At 42.4% G+C, this 22,206-nt stretch overlaps 1 protein-coding gene across 4 annotated transcripts; it reads right to left on the reverse strand.

The window, feature by feature from the left end:
* Positions 1–314: 314 nt before the first annotated feature.
* Positions 315–20,266, reverse strand: BZW1 (basic leucine zipper and W2 domains 1). Of its 4 annotated transcripts, none has more exons than XM_032799478.2 (12): positions 19,855–20,266; positions 18,283–18,356; positions 14,274–14,450; positions 9,309–9,403; positions 8,888–8,953; positions 8,385–8,520; positions 7,886–7,995; positions 7,310–7,480; positions 6,488–6,634; positions 5,216–5,354; positions 3,908–4,030; positions 315–1,782 (listed from the first exon to the last, which is right to left on the reverse strand). In XM_032799478.2, exons 2-12 carry the CDS (start codon positions 18,344–18,346, stop codon positions 1,751–1,753), a joined length of 1,260 nt encoding a protein of 419 aa, XP_032655369.1. In that variant the 5' UTR covers positions 18,347–18,356; positions 19,855–20,266; the 3' UTR covers positions 315–1,750. The 4 variants fall into 4 exon arrangements, with proteins under 4 accessions (XP_032655369.1, XP_032655368.1, XP_074926125.1 ...); XM_032799477.2 differs by lacking the exon at positions 19,855–20,266 and adding an exon at positions 19,600–19,767; XM_075070024.1 differs by lacking the exon at positions 19,855–20,266 and adding an exon at positions 19,604–19,711.
* Between the last annotated feature and the right edge of the window lie 1,940 nt (positions 20,267–22,206).

Genomic DNA, 22,206 nt, shown 5'->3' on the forward strand with positions numbered 1-22,206 from the left:
TTATTGTCCTGTCTCATGCAAGAGCAAGGAAAACTTGTGATTTAGAAGTTACAAAAAAATCTGAGTGAACTTGAGTCACTAACACGAACAGGTGAGGTGCAAGATGGGGCACTTGCTGTATTTTAATCTAGCTTTACCATTATGCTAATTACTATAGGTACAGGTATAGAGTCCAGGAAACTTGTCTTAGCTTGTGCTCTAAAAACTAACCATTTTAGAGGATGAACATCTGAAAATTCAGGTTTGAAGAATGAGTTTTTGTAAAACAAGGTTTACCACAAGCCAGCTTGGTAAAAAAAAAAAACTAACCTAAGAAGTGTAAGGATGGACTTTATTTTAAAAAAGTCTTTAGAAAGACAAGTTACAAAGGAAGCAGATCACTACAGTAGAAACCTATTGAATACATTGTGCACCAAAGTTCTACCAAGATCACTCATTTAACAAATACTTCACTCACAAGGGGATCAGTTAGTATTTTCATTGTTATAACATTACTCCAAATTTGATTTTTCAACATTAACAAAGGTCTCTCTCTTCTTGATTCAACAAGGATGTCCTGAGACAGTGATGACATTTCAGTGTTTAGCATAGCTGGATTTTTTAAACTCTGGCAGCATTTAGCATTAGTAAGCCTATTGGCACGAGATGCCTGTGCACAGTATCTATCTTAATCCTACCATCTAATGGCCATGCATTTAACACTATAGAAGAGCCAAGGGAAAGGGGTTGGGTGGAGGTGAAGCAGAACTCATAAGCAGTAGAACCCTGAGCAGTATGCAACTTAAATGACAGTTAAAACTAGGATCCTGTTGCACTCCACTGAGCAGCAGTTTGCTTTTAGTAGACAATTGTCAGCCACATTTCAATTGACTTTTTGGTCTATCCCTTTACTCTTAGATGTTAATCAATCAGTTTTATAGCATGTTATTGGCACATAGTCCATTGATCCATAACCAAGAATACATGGCATTAAAAAACTTTCAAGGACAAGTTTAATAGTCTTAAGAAACATACATGAAACAGGCATGTGACAGCCAGTAGGCTCAGAATGCCTGCTTTTTTCCCCTCTTCCCAAGCAAAGCAAGTTTTACTACAGAATCTTGCTAGCCAGGGTCACTCAAAATGGCAAAACCAGGGATTTAAATTGTTTCTGCACAACTTTAGGCTTTTTCGCAGGGCTCCCCCATATTGGCTAGACTTATGTTTAGAGTATGACTTTGAGAATACATACCTGTGTAAGTCAGTGCTTGTGAAATAAAGACCTGCATGGAGAAGCTAGTTCCATGGATGGGACTTCCCAGTCTCAAGTTTCATACCAAATCACACCCCCCCTCCCATGGCCTTTTGCGTTGAGATACTTGTATGGTTTAATCTGCAAACAGTTTCCATAACAAATCTCATTTACCAAATCATGACTGCTTCTAAGTGTTTATATAGAAAACCCAAGATAAAATGATTTTTGTGGAAGGCCTTAAGTTACATTATTACAGTAGAAAATACAGGAGGTAGAATATAACTGAAAGGACTAATGCAATGTTAGAGTCAAATCTATAGCTCCTGTACTTAAAACATGGTTTTAAAAACTAAAACCAGTATCGTCAATAACTATAGAACAGTTAAAATAAATTTGCCATGAGAGCCCTTGTATCATGCTTGATACAGGGAGGTAGGATGCAAGAACCAAAAGGACACACAAGACATGACATTTATCTACAGCTCCTGTTTGCTTTACTGAGAACAGTTTCACATGTCAGTCACCTTCTTCAGTTTCTGATTCAGTCTCTGAAAAGAAAGATAGAAGGAATTTAATTAGGAAATGGGACTGTGCAACATAAGTGTTAACATTGTTATAACTCCTTCCAAAAATCAACCTGTAAGAACACAGCTGGACACTGCCAGCTCAGCCTAAAGAACACTATTTTGCACTTCAACTCTGTAGATTCAAAATTTACTTTAAAAATGTGTGATACTATAGTAAACTTTAGCATGTCAACAGTACTTTTGGGAGGACTACTGCTCTAGAGTCATCTATGTATGAATTAAAGATTATACACAAGTCAGACTAGACCTCAGGCGGTCATCTAGTCCAACCCCCCTGCTCAAAGCAGGACCAATCCCCAGACAGATTTTTACCCCAGTTCCCTAAATGGACCCCTCAAGGATTGAACTTGCAACCCTGGCTTTAGCAGGCCAATGCTCAAACCACTGAGCTATTCCTACCTCTGGAATCAGCAAGATTCTGGTGAATTTAAATGCAGTAGAAGGAGTTAACATTAAACTGACCTGACTCATCTAGATCAGTGGTTCCCAAACTTTAATAACCCATGAACCCCCTCCTAAAAATGAGTATTTCCAGGGATTTTCTCCCTTACCTCAAATTATAAAAGTGAAGTGAAGTGATCTTGGAAATATAAAATTTGACCTTTTATTGCATACTATTACTTATTACAGTATGAAAATGGCAACTCTTTCAAGATCTCACTTTTGATTAAGCCTGTTTAAGACAAGCCTATCAGTGGTGCCAGGAGAGAGAGGAGAAAAAAGGTGGGGGCAAAGTCCCTGCACACCCTAGGACTGGGGGGAGGGAGGGACTCACTGATACATGTGCCGATGCCAGGGCAGCACATGTGCCTCATTGCCCCCATACTGGCCCCTCTGACTCCTATGTTGTTAAACAGCATGAGGTATTTAAAGAAGACAAATCGTTCCTCCTACACACACATTCAGATCTTGAGCAACAATACACAAAGTTTAAACTTGTTTATAATAATTTAATGACACTAGCAGCCTATTTAATTTAACAGCAAAAAAAATATCCACCTCCCTTTCCATTTCTTTAAGGAGTCAAATCTCACTAAAACGAACAGGAGTGCTTGTGGCACCTTAGAGACTAAAATTTATTTCAGCATGAGCTTTCATGAGCTACAGCTCACTTCTTCGGATGCATAGAATTGGAAGAAGTAGTGAGCTGTAGCCCATGAAAGCTCATGCTGAAATAAATTTGTTAGTCTCTAAGGTGCCACAAGTACTCCTGTTCTTTTTGCGGATACAGACTAACACAGCTGCTACTCTGAAACCTGTCATTAAATCTCAGTGTGATAGATATACTTGCTTTGATCTGCTTAGCTCCTGGAAGTCCAAGGCTCTGGGCTGCTGGCTCCATGCTGCCTAGAGTCCCTATGGAGCGCTCTGTCTGCTATTAGGGAATCCCCCCCAAACCCCCTGTAACATTTAGTGAACCCTCGGGTTCACAAACCCCCGTTTAGATCAGTGGTTCCCAGAGGAGCCCACAATAGTGAGTCTTGAGCCTAGTCTCATTGGCCTACCAAGGCAGCCACTGTTTACTAACTAGGCTATTTAATTTATGCTATCTGAGCTTTTAAATGGCAGCTAGAGTTTCAAAACAGCCACCATGTTGTGTAAGTTTTACACAGGGTTGGGGTCAGATTCTGTTGCCAAGATCCAGTCTTCCAACTTGGAAAGCAGTCAGGAAGAACAAAGCTTAATGAAATATTCCCTTATATCCACTCTGCTTTGTCAAAAGCCTATCATGAAGGAATTTCTACCCCACAAGTTCAGAACTGAGTATCAGGCCTTGTCTACACTAGCACTGTTAGGAGAGTGAGAACCCCTCCCTGACCAATGTAAGTTTCACCAACAAAAGCACTGGTCAGAACAGCACTATGTCAGCAGGAGATGCTCTCCCCACAACAGAGCCACTGCTACTCATTGGGGATGGTTTAATTACGCTGGCAGGAGGCATAGAAAGGCTAGACAGGGAGCCTTCACAGCCTGTCTCTTCTTGTCTGCACCACTATCTATACCAGGGATTTTAGTGTTCCTTAACTACAAAACCCATTCTTCTTGTTTAACTTCAAGCTAAAGTTTCACATAATTGTTTAGTTACCTTCTTCAGCATTCTTAAGCCATTCCACAAACTTTTTCATTTGTTCCAGAAAAACGCTCTTTCCTTTTGCAAGGTGTGCATCTTTATACCATTTCAGGATGGGTTCTTCACTCAGAACTTCAGCTGTTTAAGACATGCCAAGGCAGGATTACTGTGGAAGTAGTCTGTACCAACATACTGCTTTGAGGGCTAGCTTACTAGGTTCTCCCAGCCACCCTTGATTGGCAGTCATGTCACACAGTCACCCTTCACTCCTCTTCCCCCAATATATTCATTCCCTTAAGGCTCCCCATTCCACATATTACTAGGAACAAGATTGTTTAAATGGAGTGCCCATTTGTGGAGTTTCACAGGCATGTCTATGGTATACATCAAGTCACCATTTGTTAACATTAAAGGTGACAAAGGAAATAAAGTTCTTTTCCTGAAAGATGCAGTAGGTGGTGAGTGAAGTCTGTATTTGACAGTCACGTGACTAGTCAGTTGCTCTTGTATGTCATGGTAACAACATGAGGCTATATTGGAGACCAAGTTTCAAGATTTATATTTAGGGAAAATTGCATCTTTAAGTTTAGTCCCAGGGGTGACTGCTTTAAAGTCAAGAAACAGTTAAGTTCCCACAAAAGGAACTGACTCCATATCCTACCTATGTTTGTTTATCTACTCCCAGAAAGTAGACAGTTTGTCGTCCATGTGTTACTGGTTTGTGACGCAGATAAGAAAGATCTATAGCAGCCCTGTCCCTGGAGTGCCATCATGCAGCCATATGGCAAAGATGAAGCAGAAAACCATTTTGTCAGTGCAGAATAAGCATACTTATGGAAAGAGACAGATAGTGAAACTTGTAAGCAGTACAGAAACCAGAAGAGGTTCTGTCTGGCTAACCTGTACAGCATTTGCCAGAAAACTGGCTCAAGTTTCTTTTCCCCATACACTAATATATGTTTTTGCTATTTATAGATGGAAAACCTTAAGTTATCTTTGTATAGACATGAGACTGATCTGATTGGGCAAGAATGCACCATGGCTACTAGACGCCAGCCAAAAATTAATAGCTGACATTAAAACTAGGAGAGAGAGGCCCTTGTCACCACTGCGGTTTAGCAATTTACCTCAATTGACAAAGGTATGGTGGTTTGTACAGATGGCATGCAAGCACCAGAATTTCAGCTACCAATTAACTGACTGCAAAGGATCTTGACACAATTTCATTTGCCACAGGTCAGAAATTAGCTTTTCAGAGCTCTGAGTTAAGAACTGGAAGTCTTTGCAAACAGTTATATGCTGCAGACTTAAAGCTTTAGTTACCTTTATAAAAGAGCACCACTATTTTCTGGAAGGCTTTCATGAAGTGAATGTTGTCATAACAGTACTCCTGAATCTTCAGTAACAGAGTCAGCTCAGACTGACCTTGGGTAGTAAAGGCAGCAAGCAGAGGGCTGTATTGCTGGAAAGGAGTACAAGACATTAGCTATATACTTCCAGCCCTATGTAAGTCACTATTTCAGAGGGCACAGAAATTGTGAAAATACCTCCAAAATGGATTTTAACTAGGTTTTCCCCCCCCCCCCCCCCTTAGAGAAAAATGTCTGGTTTTGGGTGTATTAGACAGTTACCTTAGTCAATTTCAAGGACAAAAAAATTTACAAGTAATATTACTTAATTTCAAGGATTCATTCCATCCTTGAGATCCAAGTTTAACTGTAAAATTAATTTCCTGCAAACACTGAAATTTGGTATTTTTGCCATTTACAGTTTTGAATTTTCTGAAAAAAGTTGCTATTTACACAAGCTAGTTAGTTATATTTCGTTTACCACCACCTGATTAAGGAGCAATCCATCTACTGGCTTGGCAGAAATTCAATTTTAAAAAATTGAATTTCAACAGGTAATACTGATTTATAAGCTGTTTTTGTCAAAGATAAATTCAGTTATGGGTAAGTATGGGGGTCAGAATTACTTAATGACAAAAAAATTTAACCAGTAAGGCACACGTTATCAACATCATGTTAAAATATACAAAGTAAATCTTGAATCAGATTAAGACCTCAAACTTTTCTTACTTTGCTACCGACGGAAACATTTCAGTTTGAAGTGAATGGTGAAGTGGGCGCTTATCAAGATTTACTGGATGATAGTCTAACCCTTTTGAGTCCAATAATCAAGTGCTGCATATTTAAGAATGGTGGCTGAAATCCACACTGATGTTTTAGTACACACTAGTTACCTGCAGGAACCATCATCTTTTCCTCCGTCATTGATTAGCATCTCATTTGTATTTCTCGAGTATCTGGAGTCCTCAAGCAAGATCGAGTCCCCATTTTGCTAGGTAATGTACAGAGTTAGGTCTTGTGTACTCTAGAAAACTGAACTACTTTAACTATACCCATAGTACACTCGCTTCCTTAGTGTGGATGCAGTTCTACTTGGAAAAGGGTGCAGTACATTCTCACTTGTGTCTAACTCTAGGAGTTGGGTATAATTAGGTCAGGGAGAGGAAAAAGGACTGGGCCAGCCCATTAAGTGTCTTTACAGTAAGTTCCGTTATTCAGAGTTTTGTATCAGAGCTACAGCAAATACCTTCAGGTGCTTGATGGCTTGTTCTGCTACCAGCTCCTCTTTTTTGTTCCATTCCACAGTGCTCATTACACTAGACCAGACTATGCCTATCACAGTCTGTTCTGAGATGTTGTTTTTCTTCATCTCTTCCTTGACATACAAGATTATCTGCAGAGTCAGTGAGTTAATGTTAGTATGAAAGCTACTGATTCAACAGCTTCCTTTGTGGCTTATAATCAGAATACTTAGATTTCACTTCCAAAGTTCTGAATTGCCTTAGATAACAGCAGTTCAGTCATAGGTCAAGAAGCAAGGATGAGTTCTACATTTTACAATGCAAATGCCAAGTACCGCACCATTAGTTTAGAAGATTAAATGCAAGTGATCAGTAAACATTGGAGACCAAGAATATCAGTTTCTTGAGCTGGTGGGAAGAGTGAGAACACAGACCAAGACTTTCTATTTGAATTTAGCAGCTTATTATTTAAGCAGTGACACCCATAGAGTCACCTTCAGCTAATGATTACTGCTGCCACCATTCTAAATTCAGAATGCCCGGGAGTTCTGTCCTCTAGAGAGGATAGAACAGGTAAGACACACAGATGCATTACAGGTTTAGTCCTCCAACAGCAGCCAAGTTTCTCACTCAGGTACTAGATACAGTCCAGTAATCAGTTCTGTAAATTGACTCCTTTCCCTCCTTTCACTCTTATTAATAAGAATCACAGTTCTAAGATCTCAGGAAGCAAAGATTCAAGTAATGGTGGGTTAATTCTGTGTGGAATAAACTAAACTAAACAAAGTTCACTTTTTTGTATCTTGTTTAAATATATGTATACTTACATCCTTAAATGGATCTCCACGAGACATCTGCTCTTGAAGTTCTTTCTGCAGCTCTTTACGAGCTCCTATGGTTTGTTGGTTCCGAACATATTCTGAAAGTTCTTTTAGTCCTGCATCAGTGAAATACTTTGTGAAGTGTTCAAGGCTTTGTTTGTTGGCTGGAAAGAGTTCCTAAAAAAAATAAACCCCAACATTTACATTGACTCCTATGCACAGAAGTTATTAGTGCCTGCATTTTTATATTGGACACATTTAAGTCCAAGGGTTGCCAAGTTTGCTTTGTAGACAAAGTGGATGAGGTAATATTTTTAATTGGACGAACTTCTGCTGGTGAGACAAGCTTTCAACCTTAGAGCTCTTCAGGTGACCTGAAGAGCTCTGTGTAAGCTGATCTCTCTCACCTACAGAAGTCTCTCCAATACAAGGTTACCTCAGCCATCTTGTGTCTGATATCCTGGGACCAACACAACTATAACACTACATACAAGTTTTAGTAATTCAGATAGGCCAAGGGAACAGGTATCTGCAAGAGCAAGGACAGATAACAGTGTTCAGGTCATCCATTTGAATACTCACCATCAGTCTGTTGTCCATGTTGACTTTACGAAGGCTAGCAGCCACTGCATTGATATCTTTCTCATTTATCCATGATTTGAACAGTTTTACTGCAAAAGCTGCAGAAACACCTGCACAACAGGAGTTAGAAAGGTACTGTTAATAGTTCAATATGAAAAGAAGAGGAACTTGCTTGCAGTGTTAATGGTTCTCCCCATCCTGTGGTGTCTTCAATTCCATAGTATATCAGCTACCCAAACTATGACAAACCCTCACAGGTGTGCATGCGCATGAGGTGGAAGAGAGGTAGATGAGTGCCAGTTAAATTTTGCTTCAGAACTAGTTAGGCCAACAGATTGTGTCACTGGATAAGACTCACTGTTTGAAGCAGAGTATGTGGCTGCCACAGTTCACATCTATGTCAAATTTTAGCTTTGGTTAAATCTGTCCCTAATGCCTCTTGGTCCCTGCTCCCAGCACCCCTCACTATCCAACGGAATTGTTTAGTACTAGTAGTTACCTTCTTTAACCAAGTTCTCATTATAGAGGCTGTTGAGAATTGATGCATTAAGTGTCCCATTGGCCAAAAGAATACCTGTCAACATGGCCAGTTTGTTCCGCTCAGACTCTGAAAAACCTTTTAGGAACAGCAGCAGCTGCAACAGAAAGAAGAATGGTAATCCTTCCAAAATGAATACACAAAGCTTTTAAGTATTATCAGCTGGTGTAGCCAGTGCCTCCCTGAACCAAAGGTTAAGATACAGAAACTTGCTGCTGGCAGTCATAGTAGCTTATGATGGGCAGAAATACAAGATCACTTCATAAGTCGAATGTTACACTGACTGAAATTTAATTCCACACTAAATTAGTTGTCATTTATATAATCAAATGCCACATTAAGATACAAGGACATTTATTCTAGTAAGTGAAGATTTAATCACAGCACTCTTCCTTTTAGAGTGCGTGGTTGTCTTGAAGCTTAGCCGCAGGGTTTTTTGCTGTTGTCTGAAGCCCGTTAAATACCTTTTTGACTTCATCTTCAAAGCCTTTTTCCAGGTATTTGTAACGCCTGATTAGCTTGTTAAAAACCTAGAAGACAGAAAATTAGTACATTACATTTGGGCTCTAATCAAGGCAAAAAGTAATGAGTTTCAAACCAGCTTTGTTGAACATTTGGTTCAACATGTCAAGTCTGGCATTTTTGTACCAATGATAGTTTGCCTCGCTACAGAGTTTAACATAATGGGTTTTTTTTTTATTTTTTAAATGCTGCATGTCTAAGGCCATTTTCTGGGAGGCTTCCAAAATTATATAAAAAAGTTAGTTTATCTGAACAAGAACAGTTTTTGTAGGCCATTATTCCACAGCAATGCTAAACATGACAGCTAGTTATCAACCATTGTGCACAGAAGGTGAGAGTCAGTCAAGTTCAACTGGGACTAACCTGAGCAAATGCTTGCATGGTTTCTAGATCTTCTTGTGCTGCAAATACACAGACATCTGTACGCATCAGGTCATCTGCCAGAGTACCACCTGGGGCTAGAAGAAGTTTTAGTGTTAACACTAAGTATGAAATACCAGTTTTAATTTCTAATAAATATATTTTTTTGATCAGCAAGAATTACACTATTCCTTATGTATGCAAAGAGTCAGTAAAATGTGACTTTTTGATCTGCTTTAAGTTTAGTGTCATATGATGCTGAATCTTACAGCTTTCCTTTACTGAAGATCAGTGGTGACTATACCACTAAATATAGGCATCCAGATAATTTTATTTGGTCATCTACAATTGTTGCATTGAAACTTAAGTCAGGATGTATCAAACAGACTCATAATGCTCATATCTGATATTCTGTACAACAGAAGAGCTTTACACACTTGTTATTATGAGAGCCGTAATACATTAGTTTTGTCTTAAACCCCAACAGATCATGAAAGTTTTCCTTCCAAGTGCAGCTACAAGAGATATTACATTGATTTAATCTTAAATATTGTATCTACTAAAGTCACTTCACACACAATTAACAGTTAGTTTAAAAAAAAATATGAGTGACCCAGCCCTGGAAGCAAAAAACTTAACTGTTATAGAGTTGCAAGTCCACACTAAGTTTTGAATGGCTCAAAAATTAAAGCATCGCAGTTTAGTGTTGGAAGGTTCTTTTAAAGCCTAACCTCAATAAAGTCAAAGAAGAAAGTTTCTAACAGTGTGCTAAGCAAAACAGCAACCATGGCTCCAAAAATATCTACTTTAATACATGAGTCACTTGTAACATTTAAGATTGGATTTTCAAAAGCATGAGCATTGGTTCAACTACTTCTAGATAACTCAATGGGAGTCTCACTGCTGATTCCAGGGCAGGGAGTTAGGCCAACTGTGAGCAATTTTGAGAAGTCCCACCTAAATCTTCACAACAAATTTATTAGAGGCCAGTCAAAAGTACTCAAGGACAGATCAAGTGGGGCTCAAGTCAGTTTTGATTTAGAACTGAGTCTTTGTAAGATGCAACATCAAGACTAGTCTGTTAATTCGTTTGTTATACAGCAGGATTTCTGGTTAAAGGCAACACAAAGTCCTGTTACTTTAAGGCAAGGGTTCTCAAACTGGGGGTTGGGACCCCTCAAGGGATCATTACATGGGGGGCTGTGATCTGTCAACCTCCTCCCCAAACCCTGCTTGCCTCCAGCATTTATAATGGTGTTAAATATATTAAAAAGTGTGTTTAACTTATTGGGGGGTGGAGTGTTGCACTCAGAGGCTTGTGATGTGAAAGGAGTCGCCAGTTAGAAAGTTTGAGACCCACTGCTTTAAGGTGATAGAGGCCTGATCTACAGTAGAAACTTTGGTCATCACACTGGTGTGTGTTAGGGATTTGATTTTTCTGACACTTCTAGAATGAAAAAGCAAATAGAATCCATCACTTGAGTTCAGATATGGAAGGTGCTAATCAGGTATTAGAATATTTAATTCAAGAGTTAAGTCAGGTGTTATAATACACAACATCCAAGAATTTAAAATGGTACCACTCCATGTGGGTAGACAGCTCTTATTCTTTGGCAGAGCCAGCAGTGGGAGCACAAGTTAATGTTTTTCTAATGTTTGCAGATACTACAAAGGAAACAGTAATGTAATTCTTTATTAAAGAAATCAAAGACACTTTAGAATACTTGTTTCATCATCTATATTGAGGACTCTTTATGGATTGAGGTTTCCCAAAAAATGGTAATCCGATAAGAGCAAGACTTCAGAAACACAACGTATTTGAATGGACAGGATACTCTTATCTTCCCTCCCAAAATCTCTACGCTCGCTATTAAAACTGCCATCCTCCCTACCAGAGTGTAGGCCTGATTGGAAGTGATTTCTGACATCTCCCTGCCCTGCACATTCAAATCCTACTACTTTTCTGCTTAGAGTTTTCTAGACTTGTACATCTTTTCATACCCAATCACTAAATTTCTCACTTAGGGCCTTCTCTGGGTCTCAAATACTGCAACATCCTCCTCTCTGGAATCCATAGAGCACACACTACCCTCTTCCAACCCATACAAAACACAGGAGCAAGAGTCCTCTTCCATGCCCTTCATTTTGATTATGTTACTCCACTTGTTTCCCCATTTATCACCACATCAAATTCAGGCATCATGCACTGTAATTCAAGTCCTGTGTAAATTTTCCCCTCCTTACTTATCCAAACTCTTATCCCCTTCTGCCCTCTTCCCAGTTTTAAAAGTGAGAACCTTAACACACACCCATTTGTCAAGCTTTTTCTTCCACATTGCCTTCTATACATGGTATGGCCTTTGAGCTAATTTACAATGCTCCTACTTCTCATATTAAAGTCTCTTGAAGATTCACTTCCACATACATCTGTGTGTGTCTAACCATAGGTTATGGGCTTCTTGAGGCAACAATTCATTCTTATCTGGAAAGTGCTTAGCACATAGTGGATACTGCTATAAGTAGTGCTTTCCACAGTGAAGCAGTCTGTTGGATAAATCAAGACCCTTTGGTTTATTGACTCAGTCACCAATATACTAGGAGACATTAGGCAAGTCACTCACCCTATTTGCTTTAATTCCCTGATATGCAACTTCACAAGCCTCTCACTAGTACTGTGGTTTAGTATTAGCACAGTGCTTTAGGCCCTTCACAAGTGTTCTAAAGAAATGCAAGTTAATTATTTTAAATACCATTGTTAGTGGCCATTTAAAGTTAACTAATCATTTGAAAGCTTTATCACAGTGAGCAAACATGCTGCATGATCCAAATTCGACTTTTTATGAAAGTTATACTCACTGTTGAAGATTCACCTTTTTTAAAGTTATAATATAGAAGACAAGCTTACCAAATTATGCACAAAATTTAGAATGGAAGAACACTTAAGCTTTGAAGAGTTCAAGGTCAATCATTTAAGGCAGTGTCCCCTCACAGAGGGGAACATCCCTAACACAAAGGAATTAACGATTGTCAAACTATCTGCTGTTTTGCACATTCTTCTCAAATCCTGCTGTACATATTTCCCCAAACCCACTGCCATAGGTCGCTTATACAGTAGCAAGAACAGGGGACCTAGATGCAGCATACCAGAAGCCTTAAGTCACATCACTTGAAGCGAGAAGTGCAGTTTACTGTTGAGGGACTAATAGCAGCTAGAGCATCCATAATTACACGGAGATGGATTTAGCAGATGAAACTTGACATTATGAAGTGTTGCTGCTGGTCTGCCAGTACTGGATGCTGAGGTCCTGTTTGGAAGCCTATCAGAACAGTGACAACTTAAAACTGAAGCATGAGCCCCACGCTTTGGTGCTGTGACAGGTAGTAAACAATCAAGGCCAAAAGAGGAAGCAACAACGGAAAAAAAAAATTGAAAAGTGAAAGCCAACAGTTACGGAGTGCCATGTGTCAGCTCTCATATGTTCTATGGAAATATGTTTGTAAGTGTGAATATAATGCAACTGGAATATGCTTTAGGCAAAAGGTCTCTTGTAAGGTATCATTACAAAGCTTATAATTCTACTGAGTGTTCATCCTATTTGTATGAATGCATCATTCTTGTATCTGAAGCTAGAAATGAGGTATTACTCTGAAGTCCTATTGCAACTATGTAAATTGTGGGCCATTAATGGTGGTTTAGAATCTTGGTGGCTCCCATTAACCAGGACAATTGGTTGTAAATGGCTGTTTACTTGGAAGCCTTCCTGTGTTCATCTGAGTCAGACTAGAAAGAATGGAGGCTTGGGGTCTTACAGGACATGTGACCATGTCACCTGATACTGGAATCCATCTTAAACCAAGTGTTTTCCATTTAGAAGGAGGGGTGGGGACCCAGAGAAAGAAAAGATTCCTGCCTTATGCCAAAGCCATAAAAAGGGAGTGGAACAGAACAAAGGGGGCTGCAGTCATGAGAAATCCCCTAGTTACCACCTGAGCTGGAAACAACAAGAATTGTAGCAGGGGAAAATATGGGCCCAGACTAAGGAGTCTAATCTGTGAAAGAATCTTATTGGAACATCGGAGGGTGAGATTTACTTGTATGCGGTTTCTTAAACGTACTGGGCTTAGACTTGCATGTTTTGTTTTATTTTGCTTGGTAACTTACTTTGTTCTGTCTGTTATTACTTGAAAGCCACTTAAATCCTACTTTTTCTACTTAATAAAAAAGTCACATTTATTAGTAAACCCAGAATAAGTGATTAATACCTAGGGGAGCAAACAGCTGGGCATCTCTCAATCAGTGTTATAGAGGGCGGACAATTTATGAGTTTACCCTGTATAAGCGATATATAGAGTAAAATGGATTTATTTGAGGTTTGGATCCCATTGAGAAGTGAGTGTCTGGGTGCTGGAGATAAGTGACCTGCTGAGCAGGTTTTGGTTAAAGTCTGCAGCTTTGGGGCCATGGACCAGACCTGGGTCTGTGCTGCAGCAGACTAATGTGTCTGGCTCAATAAGGCAGGATTCTGGAGTCCCAAGCTGGCAGTGAAAAAACAGGTTCAGAGATAACTTCAGCACATCAGGTGACAATCCCATGGGGGTCTCTGTGACTGAACCTGTCACAAGAGCTCTTCCATCCTTGAACGGGTAAACCACCGTAAGACAAGACACTATTATATGATTCTCACTGTGTTCAAGGATAGATGATTTAAAAAGTGAGCCACTTCTGCTGCAGTGAAAGCAGCCACCCTCAATCCAATGTAGCAGAGATTATGCTGAGACAGAGCATTAATTTATGTACCACAAAGGTTTGAGGCAATCCAAATAAATAGCATCCATTTTTATACTTGGGTGACAAAGTAGATCAATAACCTACATTTAAGCATGCGTGCAAGTGTCATTTGAGTCCAAATGAAAGAATGGTGCGATCTATCAAAGCAGCCATGTTTAAAAGTTTAGCTAGACACTCACCCAGCATTCCACCAGCCACCAGAATGTCAAAGAGTGTCTCTGCATAGCGGCGATAGTCAAGTTTTGCTCCAGACGCATCAAGAAACTTTGCTACTGCTTCCAAGTCACTGCCAGTTTCAGTTAGACCTTGAATAATACAGTCCTGAAACTGAGTAGGGTCAAACCTCTCTTTTTCATCTGCAATAAAAGAGAAAGCATTGGTATTTGATAAGCCTACTAGTTGTAGGAGCTTAGTCTCACTTTAACTTAAAGATAATACTGTCAATTTCTGTATCAGCATCTTCCAACTTCAGGAATTCATTCAGTAATTAAATCGGCAACAGTTTCAAAAGTGTTTGTGTTTACCAGGGAAGCCTGAAACAGCCAGTGAATTTGCCATTAGTTTAATACATATGAGTTTAGCATTAGCCATTTGACCCAAACATGTCAACTATCAACTGCAATAGCTGCAGTAATAGCCACCATTGACTTTTTGATCACTTCAGTGAGAATATGCAACTATGTTTAGCCTTGAACAAGTTAGCTGTTCACTTGGAAGTTACAAGATTTTGACTCCTAATGTTTTCTCCACTTAAGCCAAGAAGCACCAATACTTAAGACTACATGTATTCCATTCTAATCCCTGCCTGTTTTCCCACAGTAATTTCTTCCTGCTAAATTCTCCAACAATACCGGTTTTGCCCATTTTACTGTCTCCTCATCAAGACAGTGAAAGCCAGATTATGCAAGGACTGAAGATTTATTTAAAAAAAATAATCCAAGAGTCATGGAGCACTTATACTAAATTTAATAAGAGTCTCAGATTACTAAGGCCATGTCTACATTAGAAACCTTGCAGTGGCACAGCTGTACTGATGCAGCTGTGCCGCTGTAAGATTTCTCGTGTAGTTGCTCTATACCAACTGGTGGGAGCTTTCCCAGCAACATAATTAAACTACCCCCAATGAGCATCAATAGCTATGGTGGCAGGAAAAGCTTGCCTGCCAACATAGTGCTGTTGACACTACCACTTATGCTGGTGAAATTTAACCCTCGCCCCCCACCCCCCCATGAGCGACATGTTTTCACACCTCCAACTGACAAGTTTTGCAGATATAAGTGGTAGCGTAGACATGGCCTTACCATGACTGCTCAGATTTTTGCTATGATTATTATAATATAAAAAAGCCACTGCAATCTCCTCACCCCAAGGCATTTGGGTCCTAGGCCCCTCCTTGGCTAGTTTGAGCTAAGATCCAGCAGCCGCTGCCTCCCAGACCATGCCTGAGACAGCAGAGTAGCTGGCCCTCTGGCCAGGTACCTCCAATATGGGGAGTAGGTCATGGGCTAGGGCGCTTACAGCCCCACCCAATGGGGGAGCCCCTGCCCGAGTTCCTGCTGTGAGGTGAAGTCCCTACACTCCTCCAAGCCACCTGACCTAGGCAAAGCACCAGCAGAGAGGAAGACTGCAGCCTAGATGCTAAGACTTCAAATCCAGACATCATCCAACATGACTCTGGGCATTTTTTCATTTAAATTAGAAGTGTGAAGTCACTAATGAGGCTAACCAATATTTACCATTAGTTAAATCCACATTAATGCTTTCTGAACTAGTCACTATAACTAGTTAAGCCTACCACTCTTCTGTAACAGAAGCATCAAAGAGTGTTTGCATTTCAGCTAAACTAGTTGCCATGTATTGAAAACTATTTCCATGGTGCTCAGATGAAAGGACTGAAGTCCAGTTCTTAACCAAAAAGATCCTGAACGCAACTGTCCTGCTCTGAGGTTTGCTTCAAAGTGGTGGAAGAGTGTGAAAACAGTAAATTGTGTCAAAACTTTGAGCAGACAGATTTAGGATAAAAACCTGTCTTAAATATGAAGTGCTAGAAGGAATGTGATTCTGAATCACATTCTATTAGCCACGTTTCAGCGTCTTCCTGTTCTAGACAGAACCTGTACATTTGGGATGAGTCATGCATGCCTGCCTTCACTACCAAAATAGATTGCTCTTAACATAACACCCCACTTTGTTTTGGCAGTGAAGAAAGGGCCTAATCAATGGAAAGGGAAGGTTACACAGTTTCTCTCAATCATTCTTTCAGAGTTGTCCTTGAAGGAGATGTCATTTGCTAACTAGGTAGGAGATGCCTAATGACACAGTGGTGGAAACCTTAAGTTGATCGAGTCCTCCCAAATGCTTCCTTGCATTGTTTTGCCAGCTGTTGAGTCATTTCACACCTGATTAACATAGCTATGCCAACCTAAGTATGTGTGTAGAAGATGACAGAGAACTTGAGTGCTGCCATCGAGGTAGCTAACTTTGGGGATGTGGTGTTCCCTATACCTATGGAAAAACCTGCATCTCTGCAATGGAGTTGTGCCAGCACAGCTACGCCAACATAGATATGCAATTACAGTCTCCATAGTACAGACATATCCTGAGAAATGAGGGCAATCCTTTCTTGAACAGCCATCTACAAGACTCGCAGAGGTAGCAAAGTCACTGGAAGGTGGGAATACGGACAAACTGAAGAAGTATTTTGAAGACAAAAATTAGAAATGTTTCATATGAAAACCAAATTAAATCCTACTCTTCCACGTCAGTGTTTCATCCAATGACCCATCTGATCTTGAACCAGAGAAACAGATTTTCTGTACTTTGAGATAAGCATGAATCCTATCTTCAGTGTGTTTTACTTTGATGAACCTCTTCATTATTATTGCAGACTATTTAATTCCTTATTTCATTCTACTTGAGACAAACCAGGTAGATTCATACACCAATCAAAGCCAATCAGATGCTTTCATAGCCACTACTGTTAGAATGAGAAATTGGAGAATTAAAAATGTGAGCCAGCTAGCCTTCTTGAAGGTGGGGAGGGTTCTAACTTTCTCTAGAAGTCCCTAGATTAGAGCAAACCAAGACCCTTAATTTATAACAGCATCCAATTCCCTCTTAAAAAGAGAATGGCAGTTTTTTTCTAGTTCTTTACTAGCCACACTACTCTCCAGTTACCAATGACGCCACCATTCCACTCTAGCCTTTTACCTATATCTCCACTTTTATTGTTTCCTCAACAGTTAGAATATTTGTTCCCATTTACTTCCTCTTTCTATTCTTAGATTAGTTAAGTTGCCTTCACAGACTGAAATTGGATCCTAGAAGAGCCCATCAGCCTCCTTCCATCCCTTGAAGAAGCCTGAGTTTTCCCATAAATCTAATGACATCCTAATTTAGGCTCTTTATTACTGACAAACTTTCACACTGGTTGAAGGCGTTCTAGATTAGGCATTGTTTGGAAAGGAGCATAATCAGAATTTAAGCTGTTTTTTATGGTGCAAGGCACATTTAAAATGAAAGCCTACACTGAAACACTAAATTTATGGTAAAAATGTACATCATGTTTAACTTTACAGGTCTTTATTTACAGATACCTATCTAAACAAGTTCTTAAAAGACCAGACCAGTGGTCCCCCAACTTTTCAGAGTCACACTCCTGAACTCACCCCTTGGGCTGGGAGCAGGGCCACTGCTGAAGGGGCGGGGGAGGAGAGAGAAGAGATGAGAAGTGAACAGGGGGTTGGTCTGTAGCCACAGCCAGTGGCGGAGGAGAGAGCAGAGCCACAGACAGGCTGTGGTGGAGGCCAGCAGCCAGGCCTGTGGCCAGGTGCAGTTCCACTCCCAGCCTCCCCCCTAGGCTGGGAGTGGAACCACTGCCAGCCTCTGAGGCTGGGGGTTGCCATGGTGCCAGGAGCAGAGCTGCACTGAGGCTGGTTATGGGAACCAGGGATGTGGGACCAGAGCAGAGCTGGGGGGGAGGAGGGGCTAGGTGGTGCTCCCTCATGGAGGCTGGCCCCAGATGTTCCTCCACAACCCCTTAGGGGGCACACCACACAGTTCAGGGAACCTCTGGGCTAGACACATACTAATAAGCTTGTGTGTATTCATTCTCTTGACCAGCACATACCGACAGGTCTTCTGTACAGAGTTGGCCATGAGCTACACACAAAAATGATTAATATTTACCTCTTTTTCTAGTTTTAAAACGCTGGCCTGATAGCGTTGGCTTCTGCTGCTTTTGATTATTCATAAAAGACACCCTGTGAAAAAAGAAAACGTTCTTCAAGATATCCTTAAGACGCAGATGATTCCTACACCATGCTTTAATTCTAAGCATGTGTACCAGCTACTGTACACATCTCCTCGTGGAAGGAGTTCACACTTTAAAAAGGAAGTATTATTTGAAAGTGGCTGAAGCCTTAGACTGCATTCCTCCCCTACTTTACTATAACCACACTCTTGTCAGGAATATGAAATGCAAATCCTGCATTGCTAGTTCCTGGGCCTGCCTGTTGGCTAAGAACATCTACATTGCTGAAGTAAGTTTGAGACTGATCATGGTACATTTTCACTAAAGCCATGCCGTATTTATTAGCTGTTATGGCAAAGACAGATCAGTCTAATTAAGACATAAAAGGATAACCTCAGAGTGAATGAATTTTCTTAGTATCTGAAGTGACCTTGGGCAAATCACGCATTCTGTAGCTCAGTTTCCCTATTTGTAAGGTAAGGATAATTTCATCTCCGTTGTAAAGCACAGTGACAGGCAACGAAAAGCGCGATACAGAAATGAGGCGTGTTTAATTAGACCGAGATCTCAGATCTGGCAGAGACGCGCTCAGCGCCGCGCAGGCCGGGCCGATACGAGACGACCCCGGACAGCAGGCTCGCAGGCCCGGATCCAGGCGGGCAGCACAATACGCATCAGGACGCGAGTAACCGCCCGAGACCCGTCCTCGCTCCCTGCCCCAGGTCCCCGCCCCCAGGGGAGGAACAGGCCTCCAGGCCGCACCGCCGGCGCGGGACCGGGGAGCTCCCAACCCCCGCGCGCCTCCCTCTCCCGGGCTGCTGAGCACCCACCGGGCCTCCCTGGGCTGAGGCGGCCGCTACAGGCGCTCTGGAGCCGGTGGATCTGGGAGTGGGGCTGGCGGGGGGTCTCCTCCAACCGGGCCGCGCTCAGCGCCGCGGCCTCCCCGTCACAGGCCGAGGCTTTGTTACCCGGCAGGGCCAGGCCGCCGCGGGAGGGAGGGGGAGGGAAGAGCCCTACAGGCCCCAGCCTGGCCCCGCCACGACCCGGCCCAGTGCCCGGAGGAGGCCCCGCCACGGCCCTCGCCGGCCCCCCTCGTCCCGGCTCCATGCCCGGAGGAGGCCCGCGCGGCCCCGCCCGCCCCCGCTCCTCCGGCCGCAGTGCCCGGAGGAGGCCCGCCACGGCCCGGCCCGGCCCCGCTCCTCCCGGCCCAGTGCCCGGAGGAGGCCCCGCCACGGCCCGGCCCCGCTCCTCACCGACTTTAAGGCAAAGAGAAAACGTCCAGGGGCCCCTCACTACAAGCGGAGACAACGGCAGGCGGCGGCGGCTAAATCCTGCTGCGAGCGGAACCACCGCGGAGAAGGGGAGGGAGGAAAGGGAGGGCCCCGCCTCGCCTTGACAGACTCGCTGGGAGAGACCATTCCAGCCCGGAGGGGGGAACGAACCTACCTGATTCATTTCGTGACACACACTCCCCAACAGCACACAGCCCCTCCCCCATCTACACTTACCGTGAGGGGCGCCGCGGAGTCCCAGCCACACACAGCCCCGCGGTGACCGGCACTTTCCCTTCCGTCGTAGCGAACGGGCGGATTTAGCTCCCCTACCCCGTCAGTGAGCGCGTCCAGATCCCCTTCCTCCTGCTTTACCGTCAATGGCCAGCGACCGTCTCACCACCCCTCTTTAGGCAAGTGGATCAGTCCATCGAGAGGGGCGGGGGGACTCGCAGCTACCCGGGTAGGGGCCGTTGACGATTTGCCTTCCCGGGACGTCACTCATACTCGTTGAGTGGCAGGGGAGGACGAGGTAACGCCCCCTGCTGGGTTCGCGGCGCGCAGCCGCCCAGGGCAGGGAGCGCGTGCGCTGGAGGCGCCGCCATTTTAGCTGGGCTGAGCCCGCCCGCCTGCTTCCACTCGCAAACCCGCCTACGGAGCGCGGCTGCCGGCTGCCGGCTCCGGCCCCAGGGATGGACGCTGCGAGCGCCGGCCTGGTGGAGGTCGGTAATACTGTACCGTAATGACAACTCTGAATTCGCCACCCGAAATCGTGTATCGCCGCTAGAGAGCCAACGTGGCTGGCCTAATCCGTCCCGCCTTCGTTAGGCTAATAAAGAGCAAGCTCGTTCCCACTCTCCTCGCACTGGGCAATAGACACATCAGTATTTGACCACTGAGATCTAATGCGTGTTCTGCCTCCAGATAATGATGGCAAAATGAGCCGTTTTTTCTTTTGTTGCAATATAAACTGTTCAGTGTGTGGACGCTCTCAATTTTCCCCCAGGTTTAAAAAAATTACAGAGGGAGAAGGGATTTTTGCCCCCTAAAAAATGTAAAACATTTTACATATGATAGCGTTGTGTATCGTTTAAGTAGCAACAATGTGTTTAGCGTTGTACAAAATACAAGGAGGACTTACAATCTAAGCAGGGCAGACATGGCATAGATAGACTGCCCTCTGAAGCCCAAAGGGGTGAATAACTAGGGTGTATTTGTTATTTTATCATGGTTACAGTATTAATAAATAATAGCATTTGGTTGCAGATAAGTTCTCAGTAACACATTTGTCTTCTGCTGTTCCTCCTTATGGTTCCTGTCACAGTTTTAGGGTAACTGCACCTGTATTCACATTCTGAGGTCCAACTATCATCTCTCTTTGGCGAAGAACGACATCTCACTTGCTCCTGACCAGGGATTATTGAGGCTGCACAGATTGTTGCCTGCAGTTTGGCATTCCCAGCACACCAGACTATTGAAAAGGCTAGTGTCTGCACTTCGTTTTCTCTCCAGTGTGTTACCTGCAGTTTTAAGGTACCACACTACTTTCTAAGCAAGCATATTTATTCTTAACGTGAAAGCATTACAGAAAAACATTTTTAAAACAATCAAAGAACCTACCCACATAGCTAGAAAGCTTACCACAGGTAACCCCCCAACTCCAAGCTCAGGCTCCAGTAGGTGTCAGTCCTTCAAAACCCACAACTAGATTTTCCTTGTGATTACAAGTTCATAACATAATTCAGAACCAGAACACAGGCTAGGTAGTTCAGCTGTTTATTTATACAGCTAAGACCTTTGACCTCCAGTCTCTGGAAACAGTTGAACAGTATACAGTGATCCATTCCTCAGGACGTAGCTCCAAGAAGCTGAGTTTTTTGTATAACCAGGGAATTTGCATTAACCTCTTCGTAGGTATTTTCCCAGAAAATCCACTTTACACTTGTCCCAAAAGTCCATTCTTGGACACATTCTCAGTATATCCCAAAAGTCCATTCTTCTCGGACACATTCTCAGTATAGTCCTATGAACTCCCAGGCCTCACATCATGTCTGCTCCTAGAGAGGTTACATGCAATCTCACTCCACAGTAATACCTAAACTTTGTGTTTAGTACAATGGATTGCAAAGATACTTAAACTTAATTCAATAAGGTCTCCCAACTATATGCAGGAAATAGGCATATCTGTCACAGTCCCAATTCAGGAAAACATTTCAGCACATGATTAACTAAGTGCTTAAGTACCATTGACTTCAATGGGTCTTATGTGCTTTCCAAAATAGGGATGCTTTCCTGTGCTGGGACTTATTAGAGCAGACTGATTTTTAGACCCAGATTTGTTTGCATCCCATATAAATGTGCTATCTGAGGTAGCAGTGTTGCAGCCATGTTGGTCCCAGAATATTAGGCAAGGAGGGGGAGGTAATATCTTTTATTGGCCCTATGACAGGTATAGACAGGGGTAGTAGGATTGCTCCCTAGTATGCCAACTTCTTCATGGGCCACTTTGAGGAAGAATTTTTGGACAAACACACCACAAAACCAATGATATACCTGAGATACATCAATGATGTTTTCATCTTCTAGGCA

This window comes from Chelonoidis abingdonii, chromosome 10, assembly GCF_003597395.2.
Source record: "Chelonoidis abingdonii isolate Lonesome George chromosome 10, CheloAbing_2.0, whole genome shotgun sequence".
NCBI lineage: Eukaryota > Metazoa > Chordata > Testudines > Testudinidae > Chelonoidis > Chelonoidis abingdonii.